This window comes from Enhydra lutris, unplaced genomic scaffold (genome assembly GCF_002288905.1).
Source record: "Enhydra lutris kenyoni isolate GAN:26980312 unplaced genomic scaffold, ASM228890v2 scaffoldscaffold14, whole genome shotgun sequence".
Lineage (NCBI taxonomy): Eukaryota > Metazoa > Chordata > Mammalia > Carnivora > Mustelidae > Enhydra > Enhydra lutris.
In genome coordinates this window covers 11888551-11905768 of record NW_019154098.1, presented here as the reverse complement: position 1 = coordinate 11905768, position 17218 = coordinate 11888551, and the positions used below count along the sequence as shown (strand labels likewise).

General features: G+C 47.1%; 1 protein-coding gene and 1 pseudogene across 1 annotated transcript; both read left to right on the top strand.

The window, feature by feature from the left end:
* The first annotated feature begins 447 nt into the window (after window positions 1–447).
* LOC111146767 (gasdermin C) lies at window positions 448–12837 on the top strand. Its single transcript, XM_022502449.1, has 11 exons — window positions 448–661; window positions 1537–1720; window positions 3579–3699; window positions 6425–6536; window positions 7796–7867; window positions 8588–8620; window positions 9172–9198; window positions 10257–10396; window positions 11198–11327; window positions 11801–11874; window positions 12553–12837. The coding sequence occupies exons 1-11, from the start codon at window positions 448–450 to the stop codon at window positions 12835–12837; spliced, it is 1392 nt and encodes a 463-aa protein (XP_022358157.1).
* Window positions 12838–13750: 913 nt separating this feature from the next.
* Window positions 13751–15756, top strand: LOC111146829 (annotated as a pseudogene).
* The last annotated feature ends 1462 nt before the right edge of the window (window positions 15757–17218 follow it).

Sequence of the window (17218 nt, the reverse complement as noted above, 5' to 3'; positions counted from 1 at the left end):
GCTCCCCACCTGTCCCAGTTCCAGTCTTTGTTCAAATGTCACGTCTCCGTGAGGCCTTCCCTTCCCACTTGCAAACACTGCCACCACTTCTGCCACCACATGAATCTATAACATGCACCGAACTTTCTTTCAGGTCCCTCTGAAAGGACCTGATGATCCTATAGAGCACTTACTGGGCCTTAGAGTGCCCTTCGTTTGGGGCTGGGGAGACACACAGGCATTTCTATTCTAGCCATAGAGGGCAATGAATTTCACGGTAGCACTTTTCTCCAAAGCCTAGACTGTGCTTAGAATACCAAAGTTGAGGAAGTTATGATCTAGTCACTATTCTAAGAGCTAAGTTAGTCTCATGTATTTGTTCTCTGTTTAAGGAGCAACATCAAGCTCCGTGAGAGCTTCCCCCTCTCAACTGAATTTCAGACAGCTGTTCCATCGGCTCCTAGCAATATGCCCTCCCTGTTTGAGCGTATCAGCAAGATCTTGGTCAAAGAGATTGGAGCCGAAGACCTGAGGCCCATGAGACCCCTGGAGAGCGTGAAGAAATACCGCTCGCCGTCGATACTACGGAAGAGGAGGACCCGCTCGGGGTTCTGGGAATCACCTGACGTGCCGGCAGAGTACACCCTCACGGACTTCCTGGAGCCAGGCTCTTCAGTCCCAGGTACTGTCAACAAGGGCAAAGGGGCGAGGAGTGAAAAACACGGTTGCTCACAGGCAGTGCGGTACGCAAGGGTCCCTGAGGCCCCCACACAGGTCAGCGTTAGCGTTGGTTTTGCCAAAAGACCCTGGGCAAGAAGCTATGGTTACTTGAGAATCTGCAACACCTGGACACAAGCATGTATTAGTTCATCTAATTTTCACCGCAGCCTCTTACGTCAGGGACATTATCCCCACTTACACAACTGTGAATTGAAACATAAAGTAATCTGTGCCAGGTTATGCACCTAGGAGCTAGTAAGACTAGAATCCAAACTAAGATCCGCCTGTCTCCATATGCTTCACCCTTTCTGCTCCAGGGTGCTTCTGCCTGGGCTGGACGTTGTGCCTGCTCCAGAGGAAAGATGATGTCGTGGGTCCCCTCGACTGGTGCACACACGATGTTACCGTGTCTTGGGGTTTGGAGTGCTATCACTGTTATCCAACACCTGGGCTGATTCAGACATTTGTCCTCAGCAGGAATTTACATTTAAACATTAATTGAGGGTCACCTGGGTGGCTCAGTTTGTTGAGTGCCTGAATCTTGATTTTTGGCTCAGGTCATGATCTCAGGGTCAAGAGATGGAGCCCCCATATCAGGCTCCACATCAGCAAGGAGTCCGCTTGAGGATTCTCTCTCTGCCCTGCCCCCAGTTTCTCTCTCTCTAATAAATAAGTAATAAAAAATAATAATAATAATAACCATTCGTGTGATAGATTCTCAACTGACAGATGTAAATGAATAGGAGGGTTGGAACAACACAGGACTCTGCCATTCACTTTCCCTCCATTCCCGAGTAAATTCTTGGCTCAATCTAAGGCCACTTTTTCTGTCCCCAGAAATTGATGTCTCAGGACCGTTTCACCTCAGTGACTCTGTGGGCCAGAAGCAGAAGGCTTCTACCAACGTGACCGCTGGGCTAGAAGTGAATGTGTCAAGGGAAGCTACTGAATGCCGTGGATCCTCCCTCCAGTTTCAAGTTGTTAGTATCCTGACCCATAAATGGAAAGACCTTCAAAAGAGGTGAGGCCACAGGAAGGAAGGAACGGGTCAACAGGGCCCGTAGGGCTCTCCTCGTGCACAAAAAAGCCCCTAGCAGTCTTTGCTGCTACGTTCAGAGTGCAGAGCATGACATCCCAGACCATGCTGTTCTTCTCGGGTATTTATTCATTCATTCAGCCAACTGGCCATTATTAGTTATCTGGTATCTATTTATTAAACCTGTGACAAAGAATCCGAAACTCTCTGCTTAATAAGTCAAGTATGCAGCTGTGTCCTGGGATTCCATGTACCTGCATGTATATGGGCAAAGGCAGATATCAAATGATCCTCTAGGAGCTATGGACAGCTTCCTACGTCAGCTTAAATAGTGTGTTCATAAAGGCGACACACTGGTAGGCAACAAGTTAAAAAACAGCAAACCTTTTAGAAACTGAAAGTTACTTTCACTGGGCCTTGGGAAATTTCTGTATTCCTGGGTCCTTACAAGGCCCTTATTTAAAATAACATTTGCAAAAAAAAAAAAAAATTTTTGCAAAGACTGTTTATGGTACAAAAGAGTATTTCAGATTCCTTAGCTACGCGAAAAGAAATAACAAAAATATTCTCAGTATTTCAGTAGTGAAAGACCCAATTTCTAAGGTACCTTTTACTTAGCTAGCTCCAAGTGAAGTAAGTAAGCCTGAGGTCAAACCTTTAAATACAGGGGCCAGGGGTGGGGGTGGGGGCTGTGGAAGGCAGTTGGCTATTTCTAGTAAATGGGAAGTGGGCATTTAATGTATTCAGCCAGGAAGGCACTTGCAGATCGTGATGGGAACTCTGGAGATAAGAAACAGGACAAGGGGGAAGAGACACTACAGGTGGTTGGCTTAAGTTTCTCTGGCCGCTAACAGCTGAACTCAGGCATAAAGAATGACAGAAGCAAGCAAGAGCAGGAGGAAAGGGGTTCGAATTGGGGTTTAGAGGTCCTGGAGTATGGGAGAGCTGGATGTTTCCAAGACCAAGAAGAGGCCGGGGAGGCCGAAGCTTAGTCAGCGGGGATGAACGTGGTATAAAATGAAGCAGAGGAAGCAGGTAGAAGTCAGATGACATGCCCCTTGGATGCATGGTAAGGAGCTTGCATTTGTCTCCAAGGGCAATAGGAAAGCCCACATTGGATGCTCAGTGACCACCTGCACTGAAAGGCAAATTTAAGGATCTCACAGTATTCCCCACGGCTGTTACCAGGGCACCAGGCAAGTGGGGCCTGGAGTAGAACCAGAGTTGGGTCTCAGAATTGAAATGGGGATGGACTTTGTCTTCAGTACTGCAGACCTTCCCCATCTCCCCCATCCTGGATTTTTCAAGTCAAGCTGCACAACCACCTGCTAGGGACAGTCAGCCCACCAAGCCCAGCTGAGCCAGTCATGAAGAATCACCTAGCATCTGCCTGCTTCATCACACTTTATCCACCCGCTCCACGTGCAGTGTACGTAACCAGCCTTGACTACGGGGCTTCCCCAGCACTGTTCTCAATCACCTGGCCTCGCTGACTTCCAGCCTCCTTCTGCTGAGAGGCCCGAGTACTGAAAATCTATCAACTACCCTAATAGGACAAAAGTAATTTTGGAAAATGCAGATGTCTTTCATCATATGGGATACACATCCTCGAACCCATACCCCTGTCAGAGAACGGGGGCCCCACCATTCTCTACATAACAGAGAAGATGTTCTGTTGCCCTAAACCACCTAACCTATAAGCAGTATCTTCCTACCCATTGAGAGCTCACCTGTCAAGTTCCAAACACTTTCTACCCCATCCAGGTTCTTAGAAGAGTAACCTAGAATAACCCAAGAAGGCATCCCTTTCCCACTATGACCTTTCTCTTCCCATCTACCCCAGGAAAGCACTGGATCCAAAGCTGTTACTGCTGGTGAAGTCCCAGGACAGAGGGAACAATCTCTATGTGGTGACAGAGACCGTGGAGCTGACCCAGAGTACTGAGCTGCATGACAGCAGAAGTGTGACTGCTACAGGAAGTTGCTCAATCCCTTGGACTCTTTTGGTCAAGGTACACGGTTGTCCCTGTTGTGGGTTGGGGACACTAAGAGCACAGCCAGCCAGCCTCACTGTTCAGGGGCTCTGCAGTCGATCAGGACCCATCTTTGGGGGTGGAATGAATGGGGCTATTATTTCCCACCTCTCATGTGCTTGACTCCTGACCTGAGAATATATTCTAACACCCTCATTTTAGTATCTTAATATATGAGATTATTCAATATTGATAAAATAGAAGATAAACTTAATTATTGGTGATTACACATTGCTTTGGGTAAATGACAGATTCTGGATCCTCTAAAGTATGGCTGTTCTACTTATACAAGTGGGGCTCCGTGGCTACGGAAACTAGAGACCACAGTACAAAACTTCAGCAGTTAAAATATCCTAAATAACGGCAACCCCTGAGTAGAAAGTGTTCTGGACTGAGATTAAATATCTCCAAGCACGTCTGACGTACATAACTTACAGTAACCGTGTTTAAAAAATGGCTTAAACACCTCAGTTTATCAAATATTAAGTCAACATGAACCATGATTCAGGAACATATAAAGTTTGTGTATGTGTGTTATAATGGACATTTACACGCAATATATTTCATATGTAACTTGTCCTCACTTAAGAGATTTAGGAACTAAAACAAAACAAAAACTGAGATGTGCGCTAACTTTCCAAGATCTGTAAATGAACCCGAAAGGAGAGCAAGGCGCCACCCAGTGTTAAAGAAGTTTGAAACAAAACTCCGTCCAGCTGGGAGGATAGTGCCCTGTTCAGCTGTTTTCCCACCTGTTCGGACGGGTGGACTGGGTTTCGTGAGGACAGAACACCCTGTGGCACCTCGCACAGGGTGACTGCTCAGCGGTGTGTCCGGCCGCCGTCCCAGCTGTTCACAACCAGTGCCATCTAAGTGTGGGCTCTGGGGCTGTGACATCGAACAGTTTGTATGTCACCCCTGGTTCATGGCTGCCTCAGTTTCCCATGCCGTTGATTTGCACTTGACTCTCTTAGGTAATATTTGATTCGCCAGGACATGCAAAGAGTAGGGCTGAATTCTGGAGAAGCCATTTACTCACTTGGCTGCCTGAGGACAGTATTCTTGTTTCTGAGATAGGGGTCCCTCATCCATAAAATTAAAATATAACACCTCCGTAGAAGTCCACTACAATATGTATTAACAATCAGCTCTCTAGAATACAGTAATTACTACTCCCCGGGATGGTTCATTTTACGTTGCCGCTGTGACTGGTCCATGATACTTGGTTCAGCACTACTCTGGGTGTGTCTGCGAGAGGGGCTTCCAGATGAGCTTTGAATGGGCAGACTGGTAAAACAGGGTAAGTGAGCCTCATCCAGTCCACTGAAGGTATGCACAACACAAGCGTGGAGAAAGACGAAGTTCACTCTCGGCCTGAGTGTCTTTCAGCTGGGACACTGTTCTTCTGCTGTCAGACTGACTGACACTGTGAGCTACACCATGGGCTCGCCTGGTTCTCGGGCCTTTAGATTCGAATGAGAACCATACCATAAGTTCTCCTGGGCCTGCACATCTTGGGACTTCTCAACCATTGTAACTGCATGAGCAGATCCCTCACAATAAAGCCCTTTAGACAGATAAATATATAGACAGAGAGACAGAGAGCCTAGTGGTGCTGTTTTTCTGGAAAACCCAGACTGATATTCTCAGTAAAGTTTGTCAGCTTTTCGCTTGATTTGAGGACAGAGTGACAATTTCTAAGCTCTTTACGTGCCAGGCCAGAAACCGGAAGTCTACATTTTTTTTAATAGAAAAACCAAAATATAATAATCAAAGAAATATCCCCCCCCCAAAAAGTAAGGAAAATGTTAATTTTAAAATTAAGAGGGTTAGTCCTGGAGATTCAAAATGTGAATAACAGGAGCTCCAGAAAGAGAGAACGGAGACACAGTCAGACAGTCACCCAGGAAATAATACAAGAAAGGCAGGACTGGAAGAATGTGCTTCCAGATGAAAGGACCAACAGGAGGCCAGTTTCATGGGTCCACATACACCACAAAACCTAAGTGCGAACTATCAGGAAATTTGCTTCCAAAAGAAAATCAAGAATATCTCCAAAAAAGGAAAACAAGAGTCATTTTCCAAAAAAGTACAGCTTAGAATTCTATGTCCAGTCAAAATAATGCTCAAGTGTGAGAGTAAAAGAAGGAAGTCTTCAGAAATGCATGATCTCACAAAATTCAACCCTACATTTCCTGGGAAGATGAGTAAGAGGCAGAGAGGGCACAGGACTGACACAAGTAATTAACTGATAAAGCAAAGATCTGGAGTGAGGAGAAGCAGTTTCCCCAAGAGTAAACAATGGATTTTAACATAGATATTGGGATGTGAACATTTTAGGAGGATGGGGAAGGATGGGTAGGGCTGGGGAAGGGGGAAGAGTAAGAAGACAAAATCTTCATCATTCAAAGGAGAAAATAACTGGATACACTTAAATCTGAAAAAAATAATAAATCACTGCAATGCAAACATGAACCTGAGAAAAATGAAAGTAAATACTGGACCAAGAAGGACTAAAGAGCAGGACCTGAAAATCAGGATCAAGGGAGAGTGAGAGGAGGAAGATGCTGGGTTCTCTGAGCATGAGCTTCCTAGCTGTACCTGAGTTTTAAGATCACATGCATATGGGACCGTACTGCCTGCTTTCTCTCCCCAGGGTCAATGCCAGGGAGAGGTTCACAAAGTGACAGAGAAGATGCTGACTCTGTCACAGGGCACGGTGTTGGCCTACAAGAGGAAGCAGCTGCTTTTTGAGGAGAATGGCTGGGGTAAGCAGAGGCTGCAAGAGGCAGCTGGGGAAGGAAGGGGAGAAACGAGAGGGGAAGGAGCATCAGCACGCTCACGCTTCCACTCTCGGCTCCGCCCACTCACGGAGAAGGCTGAGGACGTTTCCCAGCCGTGGGGGCGCACACACGTCCCACCACGCATGGCCCCCTCCTGCCCGGCACGGCCTGAAACGCTGCTGGGGGAGATACAGAGACAGTGTCCCACATGGAGAGGGACAAAGAGGGACCCAGTGCCAAGGTGTCCTTAGCACTGGGCGAAGTGCAGCCCCAATCCCACCGTCTCCATTCAGTCAAGGACTCACTCAAGCCACTCTCAGCAGTTCACCTGGGAAGCCACAGGGAGCTCTCCAGGCTCCCCATCACCTCAGGTCAAAGCCCCTGAGATATCAGCAGGGTCCCAAACCAAACTGGGGACATAATGTCCTCGGAGCATAAGGCAGGGCTTTATCTACACCTCTCCCTCCCTCGCTAGCCGCAGGGCCCCAGCACGCCCCCCTCTGGGCTCTGATTCCACAGGGGGGCAACCATCTGCGGTAAACAGCAGCTGCAGGGCTGGGTGGACTGGGGAGTGCTGGGGCACAACCAGCTCAGAGTGCTTGGCCTGTGCCTTCCCAAACTGAACTCCCAGGTAGAGGTGAGCCTGGTACAGCTGGGGTCCAGCTCCTCAGGGATGCGGGGATGCCCTCACCACACACACACGTACTCATACACGCATGCACACACACACACACACAGAGGTATTCACCCACCCACACACACACACATTCACACACTATTCTCTGTAGTATCCGCACTGCAACATCTAGTCTCAGCACATTTCTCACATAGAGCGTGAAATCACCCATGTCTTCCTGGACAGGATTGGGAGCAGAAACAGGTAAGGGAGGAGACCTCAGGAGAGTAAGACAAAGAGCACCAGACAGACAATCCTACCCAAAGAAGGAGGGACAAAGCCAATTACCTTTACCTTACAGAGACAGTTCTCCAGTGTCAGAGAGCACAGTGACCAACCAAGGTGCTTGTAGAAAAGGCGGGTTCCAGGCTCTTCTTCAGAGTCAGTTCGGGGGTTTTGAGTTTTAGCCAGTATCACAGGGGACTATGATGGAGGGGTCCCCGGCCCCACTGAGAAGAGCTGCCACGGCCGGCCTGGAGGGGGCGGTCTGGGGCTGTAGGTGCCCGGCTGTGAACCCAGTCCAGCAGGAATAACCTCAGCTGTCCTGGCCTGACTTCCTCCCACCCAGATATTCTCACCCCAGATGACGACAAGCCGAAAACCTTTCCAGGGCGCGCCTGGGTGTTCAAGTCGGGAAACAGTAAGCATCTGCCTTCAGCTCGGGTCATGATCTCAGGGTCCTGGGGTACAGTCCCACTTCAGGCTCCCTGCTCAGTGGGGAGTCTCCTCCTCCCTTTCCCTCTGTCCCTCACCCGTTTGTGCTCTCTGGCTCTTGCTCAGCTCTCTCAAATAAATAAAATCTTAAAAACAAACAAACAAACAAACAAAAACCTTTCCAAAAGGTGAGCTCCAGAGCTGGGCAGTTCTCTGCCTCGACTCAGACCCTGCTGAGCCCTGACCCCCTCTGGATACAAGTAAGAGCCATGCACAGGGCTCAGCCCCCACAGACCCACAGGGAATCTTTCCAGCCAGATTCCTCCACCGCCTCCTACTGTCCCCTGCCTTTGACCTGCACAGGCCTCAGCCACCAGAAAGCCACCTTTCTCCTTTGAACACTAAGATAGGGTTGTGGGGCGGGGGGGGGGGGGGGGGGGCCGCGCGCCCCCCCGCGGGCGCCCCCCCTTCCTGTGGGAAGGGGGGGGGGGGGGGGGGGGGGGGGGGGGGGGGGGGGGTGCTGCCTGGGTCTCCATGTGCCTAGGCACCAAGTCAACTGAAGTAGTGGGAAGAGGTAAGAAATCCAGGGGCGGGGGTAGGAAGAGGAGGAGGAGAAAGCTGGGAAGAGGAAGGAGAGTGGTGGGGAGGAGGCAAGGGAAGAGGAGAATAAGGCTTTGTGAATGAGTATTTCTGTTTCTCTTTCCAGCAAAATGGTTCACAGGTTTTATACCGTTACCAGGTGAGTGGTGGTTTTCAAGGCAGGAAGGTGGGAATGTAGCCCTCCATGAGGCCACTTTGCACAAAATCCCCCATGATTGCCTCTGCTGTCCCTACCTGAGGTGGGAGATATGGCCCCTGGGCAAAGGGCAGGAGTAGATGGACAGGAGGGGGTCAGGGAAGTCAGGGGCAGAAGGTCAGAGAAACTGAATGTCTTCAGAAGCTAAGTCTTGGGCAGGGGACATACTTTCTCTTTTAGACACCCTCACAAGCAGTCCCCTCCCCCTAATAGGTATGTGTCTGCTGGAGGAGAGCAGGGGGATCTCATTCTGCCCACATCCAGTCAGCAGGGCAGACTGCCCTGGCCTTTGCCACCAAGGCCCTAGTGCCTGGCCCTAGCTTTTGTGGAACAGGAAAGGTGCAGGAAGGCCATGGGGTTGGAGGGATGGACCCAGATTGGGGCAGGAAGAGGACAGGCAAGAGGAAGTGGTGAGAGGACAGAACCCTCCAAAGTGTCTCAAAAGCCGATCTAAGCATGAGAAAAGAGATGATCACTTGTGCTTCTCTTTCCAGGAAGAGAATGCAGATTCCTCCTGCAAGGTGAGTGTCTACTAAGAGGGAATTAAGGGGCTTCCACGGTAGGAAGCTGCAAAGCTGAGAACCCAAATTGGAATTTCCATTCAACTCAGAAAACTTCTTCCAAACAGATGCTCTTGTCCAATCTGCTTATTCATTCTTTTATTCACTTCTGCATGCCTGCGACAAACATCCATGAAAAACTCAGTGGGCAACAGGCATTATTCTGAACCCTAGGAATACAGCAGTGACCCAAAGAGAAACGCCTGTGTCACTGCAGCTTCCATCCCACTGGCCCCTCAGTCAGCAGATCATCTTGAGGCCACCTGAAGTCTGCTAGCAGAAGCAGAGAGCCCCCAAATTCTTTCCTTGGTTAATTCTTTAAAAAAAAAATTATTTATTTGAGAGACACAGGGAGAGAAAGAGAGACAGAGACAAAGAGCATGAGCAGAGGGACAGGAAGAAACAGACTCACCGCAGAGCAGGAAGCCCGACATGGGGCTCAACCCCAGGATGCTGAGATCATGACCTGAGCCAAAGACAGACGCCCAACTGACTGAGCCACTCAGGCACCCCAGTTCTTTGGTTAAAACTGTCTGTGGATATAGACGATACAAGTAGAATTACACAATAAGAAGGATAACTCGTGTGCACCCAGTATTACCCCAAGCATTTTCCATATGTAAACTCAATTTAATCCTTTTAACATCCCCATTTAACAGATGTAGAAACTGAGCCCAGGGCACGTAAGATCCTCATCTCTAAGGGCCCAACATTAGAATCCACGTTATGTCACACATGTCCCAGAAATGAGCACCTGGTGATTTTCTTCCACTTCCCATTACCCCTTTCCAGAATCTCCATCTCTTCTCCCTGCTTTCTACCCCTCTCATTTCATAGTGCTCAGACAGTCCGTTTGCTAGTCTGCTACTTCTAACCTATTCAGAGCTCAAACATGCCATCCACAGAGATGCTCTTTGTTGATAAAAGGGCTCCTACTGATAGGGAAGGGCTGATCATCCCAGGAATGTTCTAATCAAAGAATTGTACCCATTCTCTTTGTTGTTGATTCCTGTTGGCAGAATTTGAGCACCTACAGGAGGAGACTTTCCAGGAAATGGAGGCCCTGTCCCTGCTCTCACAGGACGCTCAGGATGCTATATTCCATACTATCCTGAACATGCTTGGGAACCAAGAGGCTTTGCAGGACCTCACGGATGAGGTGAGGGGTTCTTACAGCTACCTAGAGCTGATCAAAAGTGGTAATGGGGGGAGGGGCGCCTGGGTGGCTCAGTGGGTTAAGGCCTCTGCTTTTTTTTTTTTTTTTAAACATTTTATTTATTTGAGAGAGAGAGAGACAGTGAGAGAGAGCATGAGCGAGGAGAAGGTCAGAGGGAGAAGCAGACTCCCCGTGGAGCTGGGAGCCTGATGCGGGACTCGATCCCGGGACTCCAGGATCATGACCTGAGCTGAAGGCAGTCGCTTAACCAACTGAGCCACCCAGGCGCCCAAGGCCTCTGCTTTTGGCTCGGGTCATGATACCAGGGTCCTGGGATCGAGCCCCACATCGGGGTCTCTGCTCAGCAGGGAGCCTGCTTCCCCACTCTGTCTCTGCCTGCCTCTCTGCCAACCTGTGATTTTTCTCTCTCTCTCTCTCTCTCTGTCAAATAAATAAATAAAGTCTTAAGAAAAAATAAAATAAAATTAAGTTAAAAAAAAAAAGTGGTAATGGGGGCAGGTTTAGGAGATGCTGCTACCAAGGCACATGGAGAAGGAGGGACGGAGCAATTCCAGGGGAAAGAGTAGAATGTGAGAGATACAGGACACTGGCCTCAAGCACGATAGGGCCAAGGAGTACAGTCGCAAATACTGAGGCTGCTAGAAATCCCCTGGCACAGGTAAAGTGCCCTGACCTCCCCAATTTTGTTACTTACATACAGCCTGAAAAGACACAGGCAAAATTATTTAACAATACTAGTTGTACTAGTAGTATCATATTGCCAATAACACCAATCTCCTACAGCTGGATAGGAACCCCTGGGATCCTTTGGATAGCTTTGGTGGCAAAATCCTAAATGAGATGCAAGAGGACATAAGAGACCTATGGATCCAGGAAAGATTTCACATCATTTACCTCCTTGAAGCCATAATGGGTAAGAGTGATCTGGGGGACAAGTACGAAAGTCACAAGTTTGGCCTGCAGACCTCATAAAAGCCATGGGTTAGATGCCACTTCTCCAAAACCCTTCAAATATCATGATCTTCATCCTCACATATCACCTCTCTCCAAAGTCTGGCAGGCTTAGTGAGATCAATTTGCCATGTGAACAGAGAACAGGCCTCAGGTCCAGAAAGTGACGAGCCCAAGTTCATCCAACACATCACTGTGGGTGGATGATTCCAGGCTCTGGCCTCGGGATCCCATTCTCTGGACCATGTCATGTAGCATCCCGAAGACCATCCCAAGAGCAGAGCGGGAACTTTCTAGTATAGGGAACTTGACCTTCAAGTCCAGTGGATTATTCCTCTGCCTCAGAGTTCCCCTCTCATTGGGTCTCCTAGTTCACAGCAGGGAGAGGAAAATATGACTTTTCATCACTCTTTCCCCAAATGTTCCCAATCCCAGTGCTGAGTGACACCCAACATGATCTGCTGGCCCAGTCCATGAAGAAGAAGATCCTGCTCCAGCAGCAGGAGCTGGTGAGAAATCCCCAGGGGCAATGCCCAGGGAATAGGGTGAAAAAACTGGAGTTAAGAATGACTCCAAGGAAAAAGAGATGATGGAGGTTTCTGCCAGGAAGGGAGACAGGATCCTGCTCTGGCAACTGGGAAATCCCTGGCTGCAACTGCCTCTAGGGAACAGGCCCCAGTGGCTATGAGCTACTTTAGGAGGGTCTCCATTTCACTGGCAACCCCAGCAGAGGGGCCCGCCAATTCTAAAATAGCCATATAGGAACCCAGGTTTGGGAACTCAGGGGCTTGGAATCATATCCCTGCTTTATTAACACAGTTACCACTTGAGGATTGCTCTCTCCTCATACCTATATGTAAGTACGTATGTGTGCAGACATATGCATACCCATATACACACACTGCATGCGTGTATGCACACGCACACACATCTAACTCCAGCTGCCACTATTCCACACGGGAAACGTTAGTGTAACCATTTATCAGATGAGGAACCAATGCTCAGCGTTTTCCAGTAATGTGTCCACAATCACACTGATCACAGGACATGACCAGGACATGACTCCTGGTCCCCTTGACTCCAAAAGTCTTACCATTTTCAGTTACCCTGCATGACCCTCTTGGGGACAAATTTTCTCTTTCCAACCTTAAATGCTGGCCTGTAACATCAGATACCGCTTATTCTAGGTAAGGAGCATCCTGGAGCCCAACTTCAAATACTTCGAGGATATCCCCTTCACCCTCAAACCTGAGCTCCTTGCCACACTCCAGGATGAGGATTTGGCCATCACCTATGGCCTTCTGCAGGAGTGTGGCCTGAATATGGAGCTGAACAGCCCCAGCTCAACCTGGGATCTGGAAGCCAAGCAGCCCCTGTCTGCCCTGTATGGGACCCTCTCCCTGCTGCAGCGGCTGGCAGTCAGTCCAGAGAGGCCTGCCCCCCCCCACAGTCTATGCTGGGAGCTTCCCTAATGAGCTCAGGGGCCCAAGGGCCACCACTTCTGGCGTTCCAGGTAGCATGGAGCCAGGGATCAGCACACCTGAGGGAACATTCTGAAGTGACAGATCTGTATCTGGATAAAGGTTCATGGAATTGTCAAAGCTCATCAAACAGTATCTAAAGATATGAGCATTTTGCTGTATATTAAAGCTACTCCAAAACAATGTAAACAAATACTGAACTCTAGTAACAGTACGAATTGTTTGGGATGAAATGTACTGGTATCTGTAATGTGAAATGCATCAAAAAATAAGGTGATTAATTAAGGGATAGATAGATATGTGACCAGGAAGAGGTAGTAAAATGTCAAAAACAAGAGGGTTTTTTTTCTTCAAACATTTCTTGAAACATCCAGAATTGCTTCAAAAAATAATATTCCCCCAAATTATACCTGCGTATTGATCACTATGTATTGCACATATTGCACATATGTATGCACATGTACTTTTCCAAAATTGTGCTTTTTGAGCTATTTTAAAGGGAACACTGAGGGACATCTGGGTGGCTCAGTCGTTATGCGTCTGCCATCAGCTCAGGTCATGATCTCACTATCCTGGGATCAAGCCCCGCATCAGGCTCCCTACTCAACAGACAGGGGGCCTGCTTCTCCCTCTCCTACTCCTCCTGCTTGTGTTCCCTCTCTTGCTGTCTCTCTTCTGTCAAATAAATAAATAAAATCTTTTAAAAAAATTAAAAGCAACACTGAGAGAACAAAAAAAAGAGGTCTTAGAAATGAAAACTATTATCAAACGTCATATGCTGCGGCCACTGCCCCTCAGGGGGCCCCCTCGCCTCTGCTTGCCTTTCCTGTGGTTGATTTGCCTTCAACTCCTTAAAGCCTCCTCAGCTCCATTCCTGCAGCAGCAGGTCTCTAATTAACAGATGATGGCAAAGCCCACCCACAGCTCCATCCTCCAGCAGCGAAACCACCAAACGGAGTGGGGTTTTCTCCATGATTGCTGGGCTGCAATCCATGACGTTCGCTTTCAAGCACATAAAGCCGTTCTGGCTGCCTGTAGCTCCCCTTTCAGAATGTTTTTCTTGAACCATCAGCACAGGACTGCACAACTGAATCTCAGCAACATAAAAATTAGTGCTGAGTGTTCTGATCTCATTTTGCAATTCGTGTATTTAGGGAAAACTATGACCGCTCCCTCCAGTTGTGAGCAGGTTAAAGCGGCGATGAGCTGCCTACAGCTGTACATCGTCCCCGACTGCTTAGAAGACATACAGGATGCAGACTGTTCTAGTTCAGAATGTTCGCCTTCTGCTTCTAGCAAACAGAGGAGCAAAATGGTTATTTTGGGGTAAGGCGCAGTGGCTAGAAATGGCAGTGAAGCCAACAGGTGGTGTGCAGAGCCAAGTTCAACAGTACCATGCGATCGAGAGCCTGATGAAGTCTTTACAGTTAGGCAATTTTCCCAAACCAGTATCTGATGTATGTAAGAAAACGTTCAGCGTCCAAATTATCTAGTCCAAAAGATCCCATGTCACGGCACTTTGAACGGAGTTTTAGGTGTGATAGTCGGGGATTTGGCTTTAGCTCTAAAAAAAATTTCGAGATGAGCATGGGCTAACCTGCATTAACAGACATTCACACCAAAACACAAGATCCTACCACAAAATAGCAGATATTAGAGATGGAAAAATGGTAGTACCCAAGCCAAATGTGGTGAAAAGGCATCTTCTAAAACATTTTGTACACAGACAGATGAATACGGAGGAGACACCAGCCAGGCTGCTGCCGATTCCACTGCAACCGCCAGGAGCAGAAAGAGGGCACGGTGGAGTCTAAACTAGCCAGCGGAGAAAAAGCAGAGCTGCAGAGAGGGAAAGAATCCTTACCTAGATGGCCCAGAAGACGCTCCTACAGCTGAACCAAAAGACTTTAACACTATTAAAGTTACTGATAAAGACTGTAATGAATCCACTGACAACGATGAGTTAGATGAACCTGCAGAGCCATTTCACAGACACTACGCTGAAGAAGGTACCACTATTAAGAAAAGTGGTAGGGAAAGTCTGAAACGGTGGATGTCGATAAATGCTGATGGAAGAGGTGGTCCTCTAACAGCCCAAACATCCTGTGAGCTGTGCGCACTCCAGTAACTACGGATCTGTCATCTCGTTCCTCAGCCAAACACACTGAACATATCTGTGTGCGGGGGAAATGTGGACAGATCCTCGTTAAGGGCAGGCAGCTTCAGGATCCCATGCAAAGATGGGGAGAACCCCACAATCTGACAAGGAACAGGGTTAGGAAATGCAGAGGAGAAGATGCACGTGGGAGAGAGTCCTCATGAGCAGTCAGAAGAGATGTGTTTGTGGAAATGTTGGATGATTTTAGGGACAATCATTTCCAGATAAACAGTATCCCAAAAAAACAGTTATTTAAACATTCTGCCTGTCCTTGTCAACATCCTAATTGTGGCCAGTGTTCTGAAACTGAAAATCTAGTGCTTGAACATATGCCTCGCTCCCTAGACCAGGATGTGTTTTAAGATGCCATCGTGGAAGAAAATGAGAGACCACAGACGAAAGCATTTTTGTAATCCACGCGGAAAAGGATTTTATCATTGGTGTCACTCAAAAGAACACTATACTGTCCATACGAAGTTAAAACAGTCTGTTTGTTGGACACGTGGAAAGCACATAAGACCATAAGGCATGTCTGGTCCACCTGTGATCAAGGAAACCTCAGAAAACATGACCCCTTGCTGCACATGATTTCTCATTTAACTGCTGGCGGGGCTACATGTCAGGTCTGCTTTCCGATCTGCCCAAACAGGACCCGGATGCTCATCTGCATACGTGTGGAACATACAGAGTGAAATTTAATCTGAGGAAAGAGGAGATTACATGATAATGCCAACCATTTGCAAAGAACATAAGTGATTTTCTACTGTACTAATGTCTAGTTGATAGCAGACAAAACACCAAACCAAAGGATAAGAGCTATTTAGAAATCGATTTTATGAGATGAATTGTTGGGAAAAAATTTCAAATTTTGTTTGGGGTCTTATCTACATTTTAGGTGTTATTAAATGTTTATCATTTTTATTATTTCTTAATAGAATTTGTTGATTTTCATTTGTTTTAGATATGATTAAAATTATTTTTGGGGCCCCTGGGTGGCTCAGTCCGTTGAGGCTCTGCTTTCAGCTCAAGTCAAGATCCCAGGGTCCCACTGATGGGCTCCCTGCCCAGCAGGGGCCTGCTTCTCCCTCCCCCTCTGCCACTACCTCTGCTTGTGCTCTCGTGCTGTCCCCACAACCTCAGATAAATAAATGACTTCTTTAAAAAAATAAAATAAAATTACTTTTCAATGTAGACTACAAGTGGTCATTACCCCTTCAATGTCTATTAAATGTCTATTAAACTTTAGTTTTTTTATTAAAAAAAAGAAATTAAACCATTATAATAAAAACTCAATAGAAGGATCAGAAGGTAAAGCTTTCCCAACAGGTAAAGTAAAAAGTCATAAGATGAAAAATAAGAAAGAGGAAAAAAAGGAATTTAGAAGAGCAGTTTAGGAAGCCTAACAGCTGGGTAAAACAAGTTCTCAAAAAGAGAACACACACACACAAGTGGAGAGGAAATTATCAACAAAATAATTCAATAAAATATCCCATAACCAGAATATGAGTTTCCAGATTTAAAGAACCCATCACATACCTGACACAAATGGATGAAAATGAGACCATATCAAAACACATTTGTGTGATGTTTCAGAACATGCAGGATAGAGTAAAAATCCAGGGAGAAGAATAAATGTTATCTACAAAAGATCAAACATAAGCATAACTTTAAGGGGTGCCTGAGTGGCTCAGTTGGTTAGTTAGTGGCTCAGTTGAAAGGATGTGATACAACAAAATGAGAGAGACCCAGGAGGAAGATACTGGCTACGGGGAAAAGATTAAGTGTAGAATAGAGACAGGGGGATTCCCAGGGTGACAGTGGGGCTGGAGGGGGCACAAAGGACAAGTAGTCCCCATCTGAGCAGATAGGAAGGCTTTGGGGGAGATTTCTCCAGGAAGAGGAAATTGATAAAATACCTTGAATCTGGGATATTAAATACAAGATTTAAGGAATTTGGGATTTAAGTAGATATATAGAAAATAGAAGGAAAAATAAAAATTGACAATGAGAAACAAAACAAAAATCCTACAGGAAAGGAAAAATAATTATGGTTTATTAAAGCTGAGTAGTGTTTACATAGTCACAATTTGATGGGACCTGTGCTGTTGTGTAGAGCCAAGGGGACCCGAAATCCTCATCTCCCTTGGTGTAAGTCCATGGACAATGCCACAACTGAGCAAGCTTATTATTAAGAGATGTGAGACACAAAAGGCC